This window comes from Carassius carassius, chromosome 10 (genome assembly GCF_963082965.1).
Source record: "Carassius carassius chromosome 10, fCarCar2.1, whole genome shotgun sequence".
NCBI lineage: Eukaryota > Metazoa > Chordata > Actinopteri > Cypriniformes > Cyprinidae > Carassius > Carassius carassius.
This window is the reverse complement of record NC_081764.1, coordinates 10,963,549-10,981,453: the sequence shown is the minus strand read 5'-3', so window position 1 is coordinate 10,981,453 and position 17,905 is coordinate 10,963,549. Positions and strand designations below refer to the sequence as shown.

The 17,905-nt window shown below is 39.6% G+C and overlaps 1 protein-coding gene and 1 long non-coding RNA gene across 2 annotated transcripts in view; both read right to left on the bottom strand.

The window, feature by feature from the left end:
- The window catches only part of LOC132151774 (gamma-aminobutyric acid receptor subunit gamma-3-like), a 157,302-nt gene that overhangs the window by 12,924 nt on the left and 126,473 nt on the right, over positions 1–17,905 (bottom strand). Inside the window, exon 6 of the mRNA XM_059560132.1 lies at positions 2,071–2,208. Coding sequence (XP_059416115.1) covers positions 2,071–2,208 — 138 coding nt within the window. The remainder of the gene's footprint in view (positions 1–2,070; positions 2,209–17,905) is intronic.
- On the bottom strand, positions 10,747–11,344 carry LOC132151775 (uncharacterized). The gene is made up of 3 exons (XR_009436440.1): positions 11,256–11,344; positions 10,930–11,190; positions 10,747–10,869 (listed from the first exon to the last, which is right to left on the bottom strand). It is a non-coding gene; the product is annotated as an uncharacterized LOC132151775 (long non-coding RNA).

Genomic DNA, 17,905 nt, shown 5'->3' with positions numbered 1-17,905 from the left:
TTACCCTGATGGTGGAAATTGGGATTTTCAATGCTTTAACTCTTTTATTAAAGCCACTTTCTATTTTGTGAAGCTCAACAATCTTTTCTGTTCTGCACATCAGAACTATATTGCTCATATTTATAATCACGTGGAACAGGTAGGCATGGCTGGACAATTTCATGCTCCTAGTCACCCTGGTTTGCTAAAAAAAATGTAAATATGAATGGTAATATACTTCAGAGATATTGTACTCATAAGAAGTTCTAGGGGTGTCAATAATTGTGGCCAACATGCATTGGAGAAAAACATTTATTTCACAATGAGGTTTTCCCCCATATTCAATTGTTTTACTTCAATGAAAGGTTAGAATTTTGTGAATTTTGTGAATTTTTTGAATGAAAGATCAAAAGGATAAACGACGCAGATTTTCTTTTTCACAGCTGCCTTTGCTCATATTTACCAAGGATGCCAATAATAGTGGAGGGCACTGTACCTTGTACCTTGTACTTGCACATCTGATGTTTTGAAATGTTTGAAATCATCTTGCTTCTTTCATGTTACACTGATACTGTGAACTTTGCCTTTCAGTCATTATTACTGTTTTGTCTGGAGGCCTAAACAAAACCTTTTCACTTTTCATTGCAGCCTACAGATGTTCCCCCCCCCCCTTCATACAGTGATAAATGGATCTCTATCCATTTTCACAGGTTGACAATAAATAGTGTGAAAAGTAAGAAATTGTGAAAAATAAATTATGTATATATATATATATATATATATATATACAATAAAATGTGAAAAAAATTAATTCTGCTGTCTTTTGTTCTTTTCCAATATATCATAATAATTGTTCCATGCTGTGATGCAGTTCTCACATACAGATCTATTGTATTGCAAATTTAAAAATCGATAGCCATGTTTCAACATGACGAAATCAGCTTTTCTAGATTGTAGTTCATGCCTTCATGGGAACACTTCTATATCTAACATTAATTTGTTGATATCATCTCTATCTTAAAAAGTGTATTTAGACTTGATGCACTGTATATTTTTTCTGACATGTCACAGTCCTTTGAAAGTATCTCTCTCTAAAAATATGAAACACTATGTAGCTTTAATTCACTACAACTTAAATATAACATTAATTTGCACCAAAAAAAAAAAAAAAAAAACCTGTGAATATAAGGATGTAAAATTTCTAGTTGAGTCCAATGACCATGTTCATGCTAAGAGTTCCTAAGCCCAGAGAAAATGTCATCCAATAGAGCATGTACAGTAGTGCTTTAACTGAAGTGACATTTCAACTGCTTACAATCATCTGACCCAGAGTCTTCAAATTATAATGGCAGTCCATTAAGTTAATGCAGGGGGTAACATATTAGAACATATTCTTCAGCTGATCTGGTCACTTTTATTATTTGTAAATTCCTCATTAAACAAACACAAATGTCTTTCTGCCACAAAATACAATGGTGCAATATATCCAGGGCACTAAAAAGGATCGAAAGGTAGCTGCTTGAGAAAATAGGTTGATGCAAGTTTAGCATAATTTAATAATTTTTATTAAAGGGAGATATTATACTGAGCATTTTTATTCATACTAGGATGGATGAAAGATGCTGGGTGAGAAAAGTTTTGCCTCAAAACATCTAGAAACAAAACGTATGTTATGATATTTACATAACTGTTCAAAAGTCAGTAAGATAGGAATGCTTCTTGAGATTCAAATCAGCATGTTAAAATGATTTCTGAAAGACACTGAAGACTGCTGAAAATTCAACATTGCCATCCCAAGAATAAATAAAATATTCAAATAAATTAAAATAGAAAACAGTTATTTTGAATTGTAATAATATTCAGTATTACTGGTTTTACTCTATTTTTGATCAAATAAATGCAGCCATGTTGAGCACAAGAGACTTTTCAAAACAAATAAAAATAAATAAATTAAGAAATAGCAGACACTACACATTTGAACCTTCTAATAATTATTTTTATCAATTGCCAATAAATGATCATACATTGTTTACAGTTGAACTCTTATTAGAGCCAATCAAAAGAGCAAATAAAAAAAAAACATATCATTACCTGCTGTTGTCTTAATTATGTCTGTGGTGTTTCTCAGGCCCATGAAGTCGAACTGATAAAGTCTCCATGACTTCTGATCAGCCGCCTGCACCGAATTCTTTCTCCACTTGTAAATCATTTCATCTCGTGGGTATCCATCTGTAATTACACAGAGCATAAGCCAGTGACCCCAAGCACCCCCTTCACTTATGATGGATGCCAGAGTGCAGCCCAGTGTCAGGCATCGAACTGCAGCAATTGTCTCTAGCCCAGAGCATGCTAATAAAACGCACATCGGACAAGGCACATGGAAGACAAAGGCTGAGAGAGAAAACAAGTAAAAGAGAAGTTTGGTTCGATTATACACAACATCCATCTTGATGCTGACACAACCTTGAGATGCATGTCTCTCACGTACAAACAAGAGATTTGAAACAGCTGTCTCTTGAGCCTTTGGAACATTAATCCTAGAAATGATCGCTGATGTTGCTCTTGCATTGATTATCCATGTCTCATAAAAACTGCTAAATGGATGATTTTTCACACTCTTTTTAAAATTATGCCTCAAAGGGATAGTTCACCCAGAAATTAAAATGTTGTCATCATTTACTTACCCTCGTATCAGTGCAAAACAGTAAGACTTTCTCATTCACAAAAAGACTGATTTCAAAGGAATAAAACACAAAGATACATGAGTCTTCTGAAGCCAGACAATATTTTTTTCTGAAAGAAACAGACAGAAATGTAACACATTATTCACTTTTCTTGGCAATTTAATGAGAAAAGAAATGATGCTGGATTCATGAACGAATAGTTCTATTGAGTCAGATCACTAAAAACAATAACTACAAAGATAACTATGTACACACTGTAGTTGTCATATGCCACTTTAAATGCTCAAGCCCTTTGTTTGTTAATCGAAGTACCATGTTTATTGTAATTGCATGAAACAATCCTTCAAAATTACATAAAATATTCATGCAGGTTTGAAATAAAATCAAGGTGAGTAAATAATGGCAGACGTTTAATTTTGGGTGAACTGTCCCTTTAAAAGGGTCATATGATGCGATTTCAGTTTTTCTCTTCTCTGCGGAGTGTTTCAAGCTCTTGGTGCATAAAGAAGATATGTGGAGTTGCAAAGAATAAAGTCTCAAATCCAAAGAAATATTCTTTATAAAAGATAAGACTTGTCCACGCCCTCCTAAAACGGCTTGTTTAAACACGTCCACACATGTCTATGTCACGATGTGGTAAGACTTGCATTATGGTGCCAAAATGTTCACGCAAGGAAAAAAGGCGTACCGAATATAATAGGACTGTAATATAGGATTATAAGTAAATTGTGAACAGCAGCAACATAAGAACAGTGGTAATAAATACAGTTGGTTGAGAGTACAATATTATTGTTAAACGATGTATTCTATGCAAAATATCAGTAGTGCAATAATATTTTTATAGAAATAGTTTACTGTGCTTTGTACAGTAACAACGTTAGACAGTTTACAGTTAAACTATGCAAAGTATGAGTAGTGCAAATACATGTATGTAAAATACTGTGACCAGTGCAGTAAGAGTTCAGGTTAGATTGGTGGTGTGGAGTTCAGAAGGGTCACGGCCTGGGGGAAGAAGCTCTTCCTAAGCCTAATAGTGTGACAGCATAGGCTCCTGCAATGCCTGCCGGATGGAAGGAGGGTAAAAAGTCCATGGTTAGGGTGAGAGGCATCCTTGATGATGTTCCAGGCAGGGCTTGTAATAAATGTTCTCAGTGGTAGTTAGCTGGGTTCCAGTGATCCGTTTTCACTATCCGCTGGAGTGCTTTGCTGTCAGATGCAGAGCAATTGCTTTACCATACTGAGATGCAGTTTGAGAGTATGCTATCAATGGTACATACATACCACAAGGATCCTGGGACTCGGGTGAACTTTCTTAAGGCTCCGTAAGAAGTAAAGGCACTGCTGTGCCATTTTGACCAGGGTGGAGGTGTTAAGGTAACAGGTGAGGTCATCAGAGATGTGGATGCCAAGGAACTCGAAACACGTTCCACTACAGCTCCATTGATGTAGATGGGGGTGTGTGCATGACTCCTAGTCCACCTAAAGTCCACAATGATCTCCTTTGTCTTCTGGTTTGTTAGTTCCAGATTGTTGGTGGCGCATCACACAGCCAGGTTTTGCACCTCATCCCTGTAGGCTGACTCATCATCATCTTTTATCAGACCTGCCACCTTGGTGTCTTCTGCAAATGTAATTAAGGTATAGGAGCCATAAACAGGAATGCAGTCATTGGTGAATAAGGAGTACAGAAGAGGGCTCAGTACGCAGCCCTGTGGAACACCATTGTTCAGGATGATGATGGAGAAGGAGAGGTTATCTAACTTAAAAGACTGAGGTCTGTTAGTCTGAAAATCTAGATTCCAGTTGCAGAAGGATGTGCTGATTCCAAGCTATTTGAGCTTGGAATCAGTCTCTCAAAGCACTTGGCAATGATGGGGGTGAGTGTGACAGGACGGAAGTCGTTAAGGGCTGAGGCTGTGGAGTGCTTCGGTACTGGCATGACGGTGGAGGTTTTGAAACTAGTGGGGACAGTTGCCTGGGCCAAGGACAGATTAAAAATGTCTGTGAAGACCTCAGGCAGCTGCTCTGCACAGGCTTTAAGCACACGACCAGGTACTCCGTCAGGGCCAGCTGCCTTCTGTGCATCCACATTACACAGAGTGGAGTAAAAACTGAGGTGGGGAGTGTGAGAGGCAGTACATAGGGTGGAAGCTCAGCTTTGAGGGAGACCGCCTAATTATTTAGATCAAAACGAGCACAAAAGTGATTGAGCTCATCAGGGAGGGAGGCAGAGCTGGAGGGAGGCACAGTGCTGGGTGTACAGTATGTTTAAAATTATATATTTTTTTAAACCTTATACAGCATAAACACATTTCATTAAACCAAATACACAAAATAATGTTCTTTTTCACAACATTATATGACCCCTTGAAGCAGCAATAGTGCTGGTGCTGTCATTTATGTTGTACAACGTCCAAGGACGTTTTCTATTATTTCTTAAGAATATTCTTTGATAAGCGAGTGGATGCACTTCATCCAGACACTGTGATAAATGAAACAACACAATTGATATGCAGCGCGATGCGCAACGCAGCACGTAAAAAGAGAGTATAAGTCATTATAATCAGTAATTATGTCCCCACTGGATGCAACAAATGGCTCATTTGTAATGGGCAGCACTGTTTTTTTAACCTTAAATCACATAAAGACATTGCATTACACCAAATACACAAAACAATGTTCTTTTTAGCAACATCATATGACCCATTTAATTTATTCAATTCTGAACTGAACATGCAGTGTCTCAATGCTGCAATAACACAAAACAATCACTAGTGTGTGTATTTTATATCTAAACTGTCCTATACTATGACTGTGTATTCTGGGGACAATATAATTTTAATTAACTGTACAGTAATACATTTTGTAATATGACTCCTCCCACTAAGAGGGAGGAGACTGCTAAAAGATTTAAAGTACCATTTGCATGGTAATCCAATGTCAGATTTCAAAATGGTTGATTAATTTTGAGGTTTCAAATGATTTAACCTTTCAAATGATATATAATTTATGATGATTTCTAGAACATGTGATAGGGAAAAAGGAAACAAAATAGAATTTTAGTGACAAAGGTCAGAACTCCTGTTGTTTTGAGGTGCACTCTTGTCATAAACTAATTTTTACTGTAACTACATAATTTAACAATTAACAACAATTTAACAACAAACAGTGGATACAAATATAATATATATTTATCGTTGGACCTTTCCAATGATAAATAGTTTGTCATGTTTAGATTAGAATTTAAAGAGTAATTAAACCCTAAACCAACTTTTTTTAGTTAATGATCTGTAAGAATGGGACTTTATTGGTGCTGTTCATTGATTCGAGTACTTTACATTGATTATACTTGACATTTGAGTATAAAGTGTTTTAATTCTACAATATATGCTGTAAAAAGGTCTAAGTGCTGCCCTCTTCAAATTGAACGGTGGCTACTGCAGTTGATTTTTTCTTTTGGATGTTTGCGGTGGCATGTGACGTAAGCAGTTTCCAGCTCACCACGCCCCTTGGTACGAGCTACCACGCCCTTGGCAGGAATAAACCATCTTGTTCCGTCAAAATCACTGTGAGTCAGGAGCTGGAATTGCGAGTATTGAAAACGACCAGGATAGAGTATTATAGCATCTATTTAGCATACCATTTATATAGTTATTTAGAGTATTTTGTGTAGCCTATGTAGTTAATTAGCGTAGTTGTTATGTTACAGTGTAACGTTAGTATTGTTAGAAGCATAGTTAGTTAGTAGCATAGTATTGCAGCTCGCGCTGAAAAGCGACGCAGTGCCGATCGCGATGCTGGAGTTAAGACCGCAGTTTGAGCCAGTGGCTCGAATTGATATGGCTCAGGCCCTGGCCCTGTGTCCACAGACACCTCGACATCCTCTACTTCAAATGAACGCTCTGTCGCAAAGCTACTTGTGTCACTACAGTCACTCTCTATTTTAGCGACTCTGACAGCAGCCGTCAATTAATCCGTCACTACGGGTCTTAGGTTCACGCCCCACCCACTCAGCCCCGCCCTCGGTTCATCCCCTCTATCTCCCCTGTGCTCTGCCCACTTTTCAGCATTTTTCAAATATTACCAGTGGGTGGAGTCAGGCTCTGACCAGGGGTTTAGTTACCCTTTAAATGTAATATATTGAAGTAAACATAGGCATCCCGTTGGTGGTATGGTGATGCCACAGCCAATGAGTCACCTGTTGGACATCCATTAAATTCACTTGCCAATTAATTGGCACTAGCAAGAACAGTAACCAGTAGACATATGTAGGGTTAAAAAAATTATGGGGAAAAAAACTAAACAAAGCAAAACACTTTATTAATTGGCACAGAAATTATCTGAAAAATCCCTGCCCTTATCCTGGGTAAATCCCACTGAGCCACCCCTGTGAACTATGAGAAATAATTAGTAGTGTATTGTATAGAGTTGATAACTTATTGGCTCAATCAGCAATAAAGAGGTTGCAAAAGATCAGCAAAATAGTTTCAATTAAAATTCTGTGTACATAATAGCAAAATAGATGCAGCCACCATAGATGTACAGTATTTAAGGGGTACCAGGGGACCAGAGTTGAAATTGTATTAGTGTCTTGATTTATCAAATAGAATGATTTTTTTATAATGGCAAACAATAGTTATAACTAAACTTAAATCTGAGGAAAAAAACTTTTTGTGGTATATATTGTAGGTTCAAATGAATACTCATCAATTGCCTAATTCAAAATAAAAATAGGCTTTGGCAAGTAAATCAGTTTAATTAATAGTAATTTGGATAGACTTAATAAAATAAAAAAATAAATAAAAGTTTAAAAAGCGAAAATAAAAGCATGGTTTAAATTTCAAAAACAATAGTCTGACCCTGATGTAAATATTGTGAGTGAACCAAATTAAAGATTATTTTAATCCACTTAATCACATGTTTGTGGCTGACTGCAAATGATCATAACTGATGGACAACTATACCCCTGGAAAAGACAACAGTGGTCCGGCGCTGAGATAAGAAAAAGAAAAAAAAACCAAGATGAGGCTCTTGCGTCACTTTTAGGTAGCCTACGTTTATTACCCTGTTAACCTTTTTTGGATTTGATAACATTAAGTTTTAATGTCGGTGATATTAAAATCACCACTAAATCTGCTTTAATAGTCTCTGAGTTTCCATGTTCCCTTCCGAAAATTAACCATTATTTTACTACGAAAAAACAAAACAAAACATGGTTATTGTAGCAACGGTAACTACAAATTAACCATGGCTTTGATATTTCGCATTTTCCGGTGCGTACGTCCCCAAGATTGGTTTGCAGCGATCGACCTGAAGGACGTGTACTTTCATGTGTCCATCCTTCCGCACCACAGACCTTTTCTGCGGTTTGCATTCGAAGGACTGGCATATCAGTACAAGGTCCTGCCCTGCGGGCTGTACCGGTCTCCCCGTGTCTTTACGAAAGTCACAGAGGCAGCTCTCGTTCCCCTCAGAGAGCAGGGTGTTCGCATTCTCGACTACTTAGAAGATTGGCTGATACTAGCACAGTCTCGAGATCAGTTGTGCGAGCACAGGGATGTGGTGCTCCGGCACCTGAGCCTGTTGGGCCTTCAGGTCAGCTCGGAAAAGAGCAAACTCCCGTGGCAGAGGATCTCTTTTCTCAATATGGAGTTGGATTCGGTCGAACAGACAGCATGCCTCACAGAGGAACGTGCGCGGTCAGGTGGTAGCCTGCTTGAATACATTCAAGAGCAGGACAGCGGTCCCACTGAAACTCTTTCAGAGGGTCCTGGGGCATATGGTGGCCGTGGCGGCACTTACACCGCTCGGCCTATTACATATGAGACCGCTCCAGCACTGGCTTTATGGCCGAGTCCCGAGGTGGGCGTGGAAGTGCGGCACTCACCGGGTCCAAGGTCGAACAGACAGCATGCCTCACAGAGGAACGTGCGCGGTCAGGTGGTAGCCTGCTTGAATACATTCAAGAGCAGGACAGCGGTCCCACTGAAACTCTTTCAGAGGGTCCTGGGGCATATGGTGGCCGTGGCGGAACTTACACCGCTCGGCCTATTACATATGAGACCGCTCCAGCACTGGCTTTATGGCCGAGTCCCGAGGTGGGCGTGGAAGTGCGGCACTCACCGGGTCCAAGTTACACCGCCCTGTCAAACCCTCACTACGTGGTCAGATCTTGCATTTCTCCAGGCAGGGGTGCCCCTAGAGCAGATCTCCAGGCATGTTGTGGTTTACACGGATGCCTCCACCACCAACTGGGGGGCCACGTACAACGGGCATGCAGTCTCAGGGGTTTGGACGGGCCCGCAGCTGCAGTGGCACATCAATTGCCTAGAGTTGCTAGCAGTACACCTTGCCTTGAACCGTCTCTAAAGTTTCTTTCATTGAAAACTCTACTCCTGCTTGCACTGGCCTCCATCAAGAGGGTAGGGGACCTGCATGCATTTTTGGTCGACGATTCATGCCTAGAGTTCGGGCCGGCTGACTCCCAGGTAATCCTGAGGCCCCGGCCTGGCTACGTGCCCAAGGTTCCCACTACACCCTTCAAAGACCAAGTGGTGAACCTGCAAGCGCTGCCCCTGGAGGAGGCAGACCCAGCCCTGGCTTTGCTTTGTCCCGTCCGAGCATTAAGGTGCTACGTAGACCGGACACAAAGCTTCAGGACCTCAGACCAGCTCTTTGTCTGTTACGGAGGCCAGCAGAAGGGGAGTGCCGTCTCTAAGCAGAGGATGGCCCACTGGATCGTGGATGCCATAACCCTGGCTTATCAGGCTCAGGATGTGCCCTGCCCGTTCAAAAACTGGAATGCATTGCACCTGCTGCCTTCTTATACTCACGCAGTGATCAGCGGCAGCTGGATGCAATAATTGCATGCCAATGTGCTTTGGCTCGTTTAGTTTACACTCGAAGTAGATTGGTCTATCGAAGCGATATCCCATATTCGTTGGTCACCGACGTGGCGTCTCCGTTCCCTCCTTCAGGGAACAAGGGTTACCATACGTAACCGAGACGTTTTGACACTTATAGGATGATCAAATCCTTGTTTAATATTGACCAAACAATTAATTCAAATACCCACTTTATTTTTAATGTGTAGCCACCTTTTTGTGATAGAAAAGCTAGCCTCTATAATTTCTTCAACAAAAACATGGACATCACAACCCTTACAAAGACTAATCCTTGGTTTATTTAAGTTAAATAGTCTTTTGTGTCATTTCTGAATGCTTGACACTATAAAATCAATCGGACAACTGTATTAGTAAAATCATAGCCATAGCCAACTGTATATCTACAATTGTAATGATTAAAAATACAATTTAATTACAATTTAGTTATTTACTTTTATGTTTTATTAAAGTTATATTCTGACCCCTATAGTAGGTGATGTTATTTTTATTTTTATTAACTTCCATAATAATTTGGGGAGGGGGCACAACAATACAATTCTGCTTAGGGCACCCATTTGGCCATCAGCGGCCGTGGTGATGAGCGACGACAACATGCTAAACCAGACACGCTTAACATTTGCATTCAACAAAAGTCATTCAACAAGTGTATTTTGTCAGGTAATTATAACATTTAACCATTGTTTGAGATATGTGAAACACTTTTTTTTACTGAAATGTTTATCAGTAATAATCTCAATAATAATGTGTTATTTAAAAAAAAGACCACAAATTTTTGACTAAAACTAGACTAAAATTAAAAGACTTTTAGTCGACTAAAAATTTACTAAGATACCTTGAGTTTTCTCTTGACTAAAACTAGACTAAAATGATGAGACTTTTAGTCGACTAAAACTTGACTAACAAAAAAAGATATGTGAATGACTAAATATGTCACGGTTCACCAGTAGCGGTTTTAGGCACGGGCGAACCGGGCAGCCGCCCAGGGCGTAATTTTTTCGTGACACATTGGGGGCGGCAGCACGAGCAGATGCATGCTCGTGGGGGGGGGTATATAAATAAATAAATGTTTTTTTTCCGGGTCTAGGAGGATATAGCGTGTAATGACAGACATTTAGTGTGTAAGAGCATGTTTATGTAACCCTTCTATTATGTTTTGAGTCAATCTGACCCCAGGCTGTTTTAGCTTTATAAATTATTATCCTATGGTCTTTTGATTTCAAATGCAATTCAATTGCAATTTCAGGGGCACTTCTAAAATATTTTGGAGCATCCTCTGCCACTGGTCAGGATGAGACAACCACCTTCCCTGCTACACAGCCCTCTTCTGGAATGGTCTCGACCCTTCAGGATAAGCCAACCACCTCCTCCGCTACACATATGTCTCCACAAATATCTGATATTGAGGATGAAGACCTCTTTGCCTCTACTTCTCCCCAGCATGAGCTTTCAGGTGTGCATATCGTGTGTGTGTGTGTGTGTGTGTGTGTGTGTAGGCTGCAAGACAACTGGACAACTGCAATTTAATGTAATTTTAATATTTCTGATAATTTATGAGTAGGACTATGTTTTTTCACTGCTATGTGTTTTGAGTAATATGCCAATATGCTGTCTGATAGAAATGCCTGGAGCTGAACCCCCACTGAGCCCCACTGGTGAGGATGAGCCTCTGTCAACCGACCCTGCTAACTGGCCCTCACATCTGACTGACAGGATTCGGACTGAGCTGGTTCGCAGAGGACCAAGTAAGGTGCCACCTGGTTTTGTTTTCCGTAGGAATGAGAGTGATGGGAGAAGTCGCCACCACCAATATTTTAAGAAGACATTAGTAAGTGGTGAAAAGATGGCAAGAAGTTGGCTGATTTATTCAATTAAGAACAACAGCGTCTTTTGCTTCTGCTGCAAATTGTTTTCCAAGAGGAACATCAATTTAACAAGTGCAGGAATGGCAAATTGGAAACATGCAAGCAATTATCTCACATCACATGAAAACAGTACAGAACACCTCAATTGCATGAAAGCATGGAAGGAACTGTCAGTGAGGTTAAAAAGTGGGACAACTATTGATAAGCAGGAGATGGCACTTCTGGAGGCTGAAAGGGTGAGATGGAGAGCAGTGCTGACACGTCTCACTGCTATCGTGCAGTCACTGGTTATTCGAAATTACTCGTTCACACAGAAACACTGTTCACACCATCAAATGGGAACTTCCTTAAAGAGGTCGAACTAATGGCCAGGTTTGATCCCATCATGAAAGATCACCTTAACCGTGTCGAAAGAGGAACAGCAAGTCATAACAGCTACCTAGGCCATCATGTGCAGAATGAGTTAAATTGATTTGTTGAGCAGCAAAATCATATCTGCTATAGTGGATGACATAAAGCAGGCAAAGTTTTTTTCAATAATTTTGGATTGCACCCCAGATATAAGCCACACAGAACAGTTGTCAGTGGTCATTAGAGTGGTGTCACTGATGGAGAAGCCCAAATATTCTTAATATTTTTTGTTGATAATATTATTGCTCTCTGCTTTTGTTACTTTTTATATATCTGATTGTATATATTTTTGGCATATTAATATAGTGTATATTTATTTAAGTTCTGATAACTTATACTCATATTTTGTGCAGAATGGTGTTCATTGTCCTTTGGCAATGTTGGAGGTGGAAATTGTGCACCTTAAAAAGTGTTTTTGCTGTTTAAATTGCAATAGTTAATAAATTACCACTTATGTTGTTATAATAAAATATAACTGTTTGTGCAGAACTTTGTTTATTTTTGTGTGTGTGTGGTGGGGGGGTTGGGGGGTTGGGGGGGTGGCGCTCGAAAGGGGTCTCGCCCAGGGTGTATTTCAATGTAGAACCGCCACTGGGGTTCACAGGTTTGCGTGCTCATTTTGTATGTACTGCACTGATCTGATTGCCTCTGATTGCACTGATCAGATCAGTCGCAGTTTTGTCTCGTTTATTAGCCCAATATGTAGGGCTGTGTCAGTCAGGTTCAGTGTCAGATTGTTTGGTTTGCTGTCTCTGTTCTGATCTCTGTTCTGTGCAGTTCTGGTCAGTTCTGGTTCCGCTCTTGGTTTGCTTGGCTTTTGTCATTACCGTACTATCTGGAAGAGCGGCGCTGTGGGGAACCACTGTTTGGGAGCAGGGACATGACTGTTTACATTTACATTTAATCATTTAGCAGACGCTTTTATCCAAAGCGACTTACAAATGAGAACAATAGATGCAGTCAGGTCAACAAGAGAACAACTATAGTTTACAAGTGCCATGGCAAGTCTCAATTAATCTAGTATAGAACACATAGCCAGGTTTTTTTTTTTTTTTTTTTTTTTTATAAATGAAAAGACAAGAAAAGGAAAAGTGCTAGTGTTAGTTGGTTAAGTGCAGGGGAAAAAGATGAGTCTTTAGATGTTTCTTGAAAATGAGTAAAGACTCCGCTGCACGAATTGAGATTGGGAGGTCATTTCACCAGCTGGGCACAGTCCAGGAAAAGTTCCGTGAGAGTGATTTTGAACTTCTTTGGGATGGCACCACAAGGCGTCGTTCACTTGCAGAGCGCAAACTTCTGGAGGGCACATAAGATTTAACCAGTGAGTTTAGGTAAGTTGGTGCCGTGCCAGTGGATCTCTTGTAGGCAAGCATCAGTACCTTGTATTTGATGCGAGCGGCTACTGGTAGCCAGTGTAACCTGATGAGGAGAGGAGTAACGTGAGCTTTTTTCGGCTCATTGAAGACAATCCTCGCTGCTGCATTCTGGATGTTTAGAGTCTTTCCAGACTTTCAGCACCGAGCTCAAGACATTTTTTGATCGGGCAATTGCAGGCAGGGAAGCAGCCCGATGTTGGCAGATTTACGTCAGGACCACAGATCAGTTACTGACTATTCCATTGAATTCTGGACACTAGCTGCAGAGTGTAAGTGGAACAGCGAGGCGCAGTGGGACATGTTTTTGCATGGGTTGGCCGACCGCATCCAAAATGAGATATACACCCTGGAGTTACCTGCAACTTTGTATGGGTTGATTGATCTAGCTATCAGAGTAGACGCAAGGTTACAACGTCGAAGTCTTCTGGTGCAGCGAGGTAGAGTTCCAGACATGGAGTTCCATCCGGTCTTTCCTTCAGGTGATGCGGTTGGTGACTCGTTCAATCCGGAAACCATGCAGGTGGGCAGAGCTCGTCTCTCCCGGGAGGAGAAGGAGCGCAGAAGAGCGCAAGGACCGTGCCTATGCTGCGGAGCCGGGGGTCACTTTGCGTCTAAGTGCCCGGTAAAAGCCAACACATATCCTGGGATGAATCCTCTCGTGAAGCGACGCTCCTTCCAGTAAGACTGCAGTGGGCCTCCTCTTATCATCGATGGGAGGCTCTGGTGGACTCCGGGGCTGAGGGGAGTTTTATGGACCGTGACCTGGCACTTCGTCTGGGAGTACCTATAATTCCCGTCACTCACCCCATCTCAGTTCCCTGCGTCCTTGTATTGATTACCGAGGGTTGAACAGCATCACGGTAAAGAATACTTATCCTTTGCCGCTGATGTCTTCAGCTTTCGAGAGGCTGCAGGGTGCCTCTTGGTTCACCAAGTTAGATCTACGTAACGCCTATCATTTGGTCCGCATCAGGAAGGGTTTTCAATAAACCTTATTACTACTCGCTACTGGATTCTGTCGTATGATTCCTGACAAAATATGACCAAAACTAACAAGGACATTTGGGACAAGACTAGGACTAAGACTAAATTAAAAATAGGAGATGAAATTAACACTAGTGCAGGACAAGAGCACAATACTAATACCTTCAGTGCAGAGCTGGCTGGTTTGCTTTCATGCATTCATGAGACTGGCTAAAACCAGACAGGATATGGACCCTGAATGGACACTGATAGTGCTAAACTACTTCTTCCCAAAATAATGGATAGTTTAAGAAACAACTGAAATTGATATATTCACTTCCAAATGTTCGAAAGCATTAAGATTTAGTAATGTTTTTAAAATAAGTCTCGTATTCTCACCAAGGCTGCATTTATCTGATTGATAATACTGTAAAAACAGTTAACTTGTGAAATATTATTACAATTTAAAAGAGCTGTTTTCTATTGTAAAATATTTTAAAATGTCATTTATTCCTATGATGGCAAGGCTGAATTTTCAGCAATCATTACTCCAGTCTTCAGTGTCACGTGATCCTCATTCTAATGATTAGGTGACCAGGAAACTTTTTTTTTTATTTTTTAATCAATGATAAAAACAGTTGTGCTATAAAATTGTAAGAATAATTAAAAAAAAAAAAAATCTATCAATCTGACCCCAAACTTTCGAATGTAAGTGTATCACAATTTCCAAAAATATATAAAGCAACAATTTTAAACTGTTTGAACAATGATGATAATAAGAAAGGTTTCTTGAGCACCAAATCAACATATTAAAATTATTAATAAAATTATTTATGATCATGTGACGCTGGAGACTGAAGGAATGGCTTCTGAAAATTTGCCATCACGGGAATAAATTACACTGAATTTTTAAATATATTAAAACAGAAAACCGTTAATATTTCACAATATTATTGTTTTTACAAAGGTAAAGTAAAATATATATTTTTGGGGTTTTGATCACAGTATGTACTGATATTGTAATATTCCAGACATATTTAATAAGAAAATGTCAAGCGAATAACCTCATAAAACAGACTTATATGACTTAGTGTGTTGATGTTTGACACATAATAATTTTCAACTAAACATTTGCCTTTATGAAAAGCAGCTCCAAATAGAATTTAGGGGAAAAAAATCAGGATGAGCTCTATCTTTTGTTATTTGATGAGCAAGTGGGGGGAAGAAGAGAAATTTAGCAATGAAAATAAGCTTGAGTGGCACCATTGATACAGAGATGTGGGGAATCATCTAGCAGAGTGGAGCTTTATATTTCACAGACAAAAGCAGAGCGAGTAAATTCTTTAGTCACACATTTTTAAAGGAGATTGCAAAATCATCCCCTCCTCACTCAATAATCAGGACAGCTAGCACACAACATTGGCATGACTATGCACAGACACAAAGTCACATCCAGACCAGCTGAGACATGGGTAAAACAATGTTTTCAGTTAGAGCTGGTGTGACAGATTTGGCGTTAAGTACTAAAGAGGAAACTGAATCTGCTAAAAAATCTGATTCAGTCTCAGATGGGTTTCAGTGTAGCTATGCGGAGGACACAAAAAGTGTAGAGTTATAAAAATATGCAGAGGCAAAGGAGAAAAAAAACAGTAAAAAGAGTAAACATTCAAAAAGGGAAAGATTGAAAGCTTTGAGGCAATAGAAAACTGGTTACAATCCACTCAGACAGTCAGTTCAAACCTCTACAAAAACCAAAGGCCATTTTGCTGAACTAAGCCGAAGCAAATGATTCAGAATAAATCCCTGCCTGCAAAAGAGGTAATCCTTACATCAGCTTGGCTGCAGGAACTATAGTGCAAATATAATGTATGTTATGTATATTCAGTGCCTCTTTCTGCTGGTTACATTGTTACACCCAGACCGTTCTCATCCCAAGGCGTCATATACTGACCCTTTTGACATTTCGTCAACATCCTACGCACATGGCACCCTCTAGCGTCAATATTAGAAGCCGATAAAAATGGGCCAGAAGGCGCCTCCTAGCGGTCTAAACCTAACCCTAACCCTAACCTTAACCCATAATCTGTGTCTCAAATTGACGCTAGAGGGTGCCATATGCGTAGGATGTTGACGAAATGTCAAGAGGGTCAGTATATGACGCCTTGGGATGAGAATGCGTTAGTTACACCAGTAGGTGGTGACAAGTGATAAGTGTCTTAATAAATGATTCATTGAATAATTCATTCGATTTATCCCTTTAAATAGGCAGAAACAATTCAAGTAACTTTCAGAATTCTAAATCACATAGTAGCATACTATGACTCTTAATGCCATTTAAGAGATTGTAAAAAAATAGCAAGAGTAGTATGCATGTGGTTCGAAATTAACCAACACAATTTATGAGTGAGTCATTGAATCATTTACTCGACTGTATCTTTCAAAAATGCTGATTTGTGTCAGCACTGTTAGCTTTGTGGGCATCATTCCGACATTCCGAAGAGCTAATGTGCTTTAAGTGTCCCAAAGTTTGAGTCCTGACTCATTTATTCCATTTAAGAATAAAACACTGCCTACAAGCTACAGTTGTGCTGGAGTTTTGTTAGGAACAAAGATCAAAAAAGACAAAATAACTGACATTGAGTCTTAAGTTAATATTCTTGTTCATTTAACTTGTGTAAAAGCAATATAACACTCACACAAAGACTGTTTGTTTGGAATAATGAGACTAATCAAAGTTTGAGTTTAACAATGCATTGCACAGGAAGAAAATTATGGGAAATGAGAAACCCAAGAAATTGTCCTGCTTATTTAGATGGTAAACTGAGGTAAACATTTTACATTGATAAAGGGCGTTATTATTTATGTGGTGATGTATAATTTCTACAACTTTTTATGAACCCTTTTTTTGACTGTGGAATTTATTGCTAATGTTTATCTGCATTATATAATATATTCAAATGACTTCATGCCAAAATTTCTCTGAAAAATCATGTTGGTACAGTATGTGGCATAATACTGCATCCCATTACAAATGGCCAAATCCAAGATTAAGGATATATTCACGCTATTAAAAAACACTGACCTGTTCAAATCTAATACTCACGATTGACTGTCGGCACTATTATTTGTGTAGTGTTTGCTCAGAAAAGCTGATATATCGAACTGAGGTGAAAGAACAGATTCAATGATTTGCCCAAGGGCTCCAAAATGCAGCCAGGACCCAAGCACTGCAACCCAATTGATGTCTATAAAACACTGAATGCTTCCATCCCTCTTTGGTACTAGACCACTGAACTGCACCATTTGCTTTGGATGGATTAAATAACTCATGGAGACTTCCTCACATCCAACACCTCTTTAAGCACTGCAGATTTCTCTCTGGGATTTCAGTTAATGGTACAGCACTTTCCTTCATGCCCCACCAGACTTGTGAACCCTGACTATGTAGGTCTGCTGACAGACTCTGGATTGCATAATAACTGAGTTTGTGCCAAGGTTCTTATTAGATGAGTTTGATTAGGGATTACAATATCAGGGGTGGTTTATCATTTTTTTAAAGGAGTCATGACCCACAATTTTCACTTTTCCACGAGAATCAATGTATGTTATGATTGCCTAACGATTTTACACTGGCCGGGAAGCCGATATTTAAAAGTGAAGCGTTTGTTTACCTCAGGGTTTGTAAAATAGCCCACGTGCACGCGCACTCAAATACGAGATTTTGA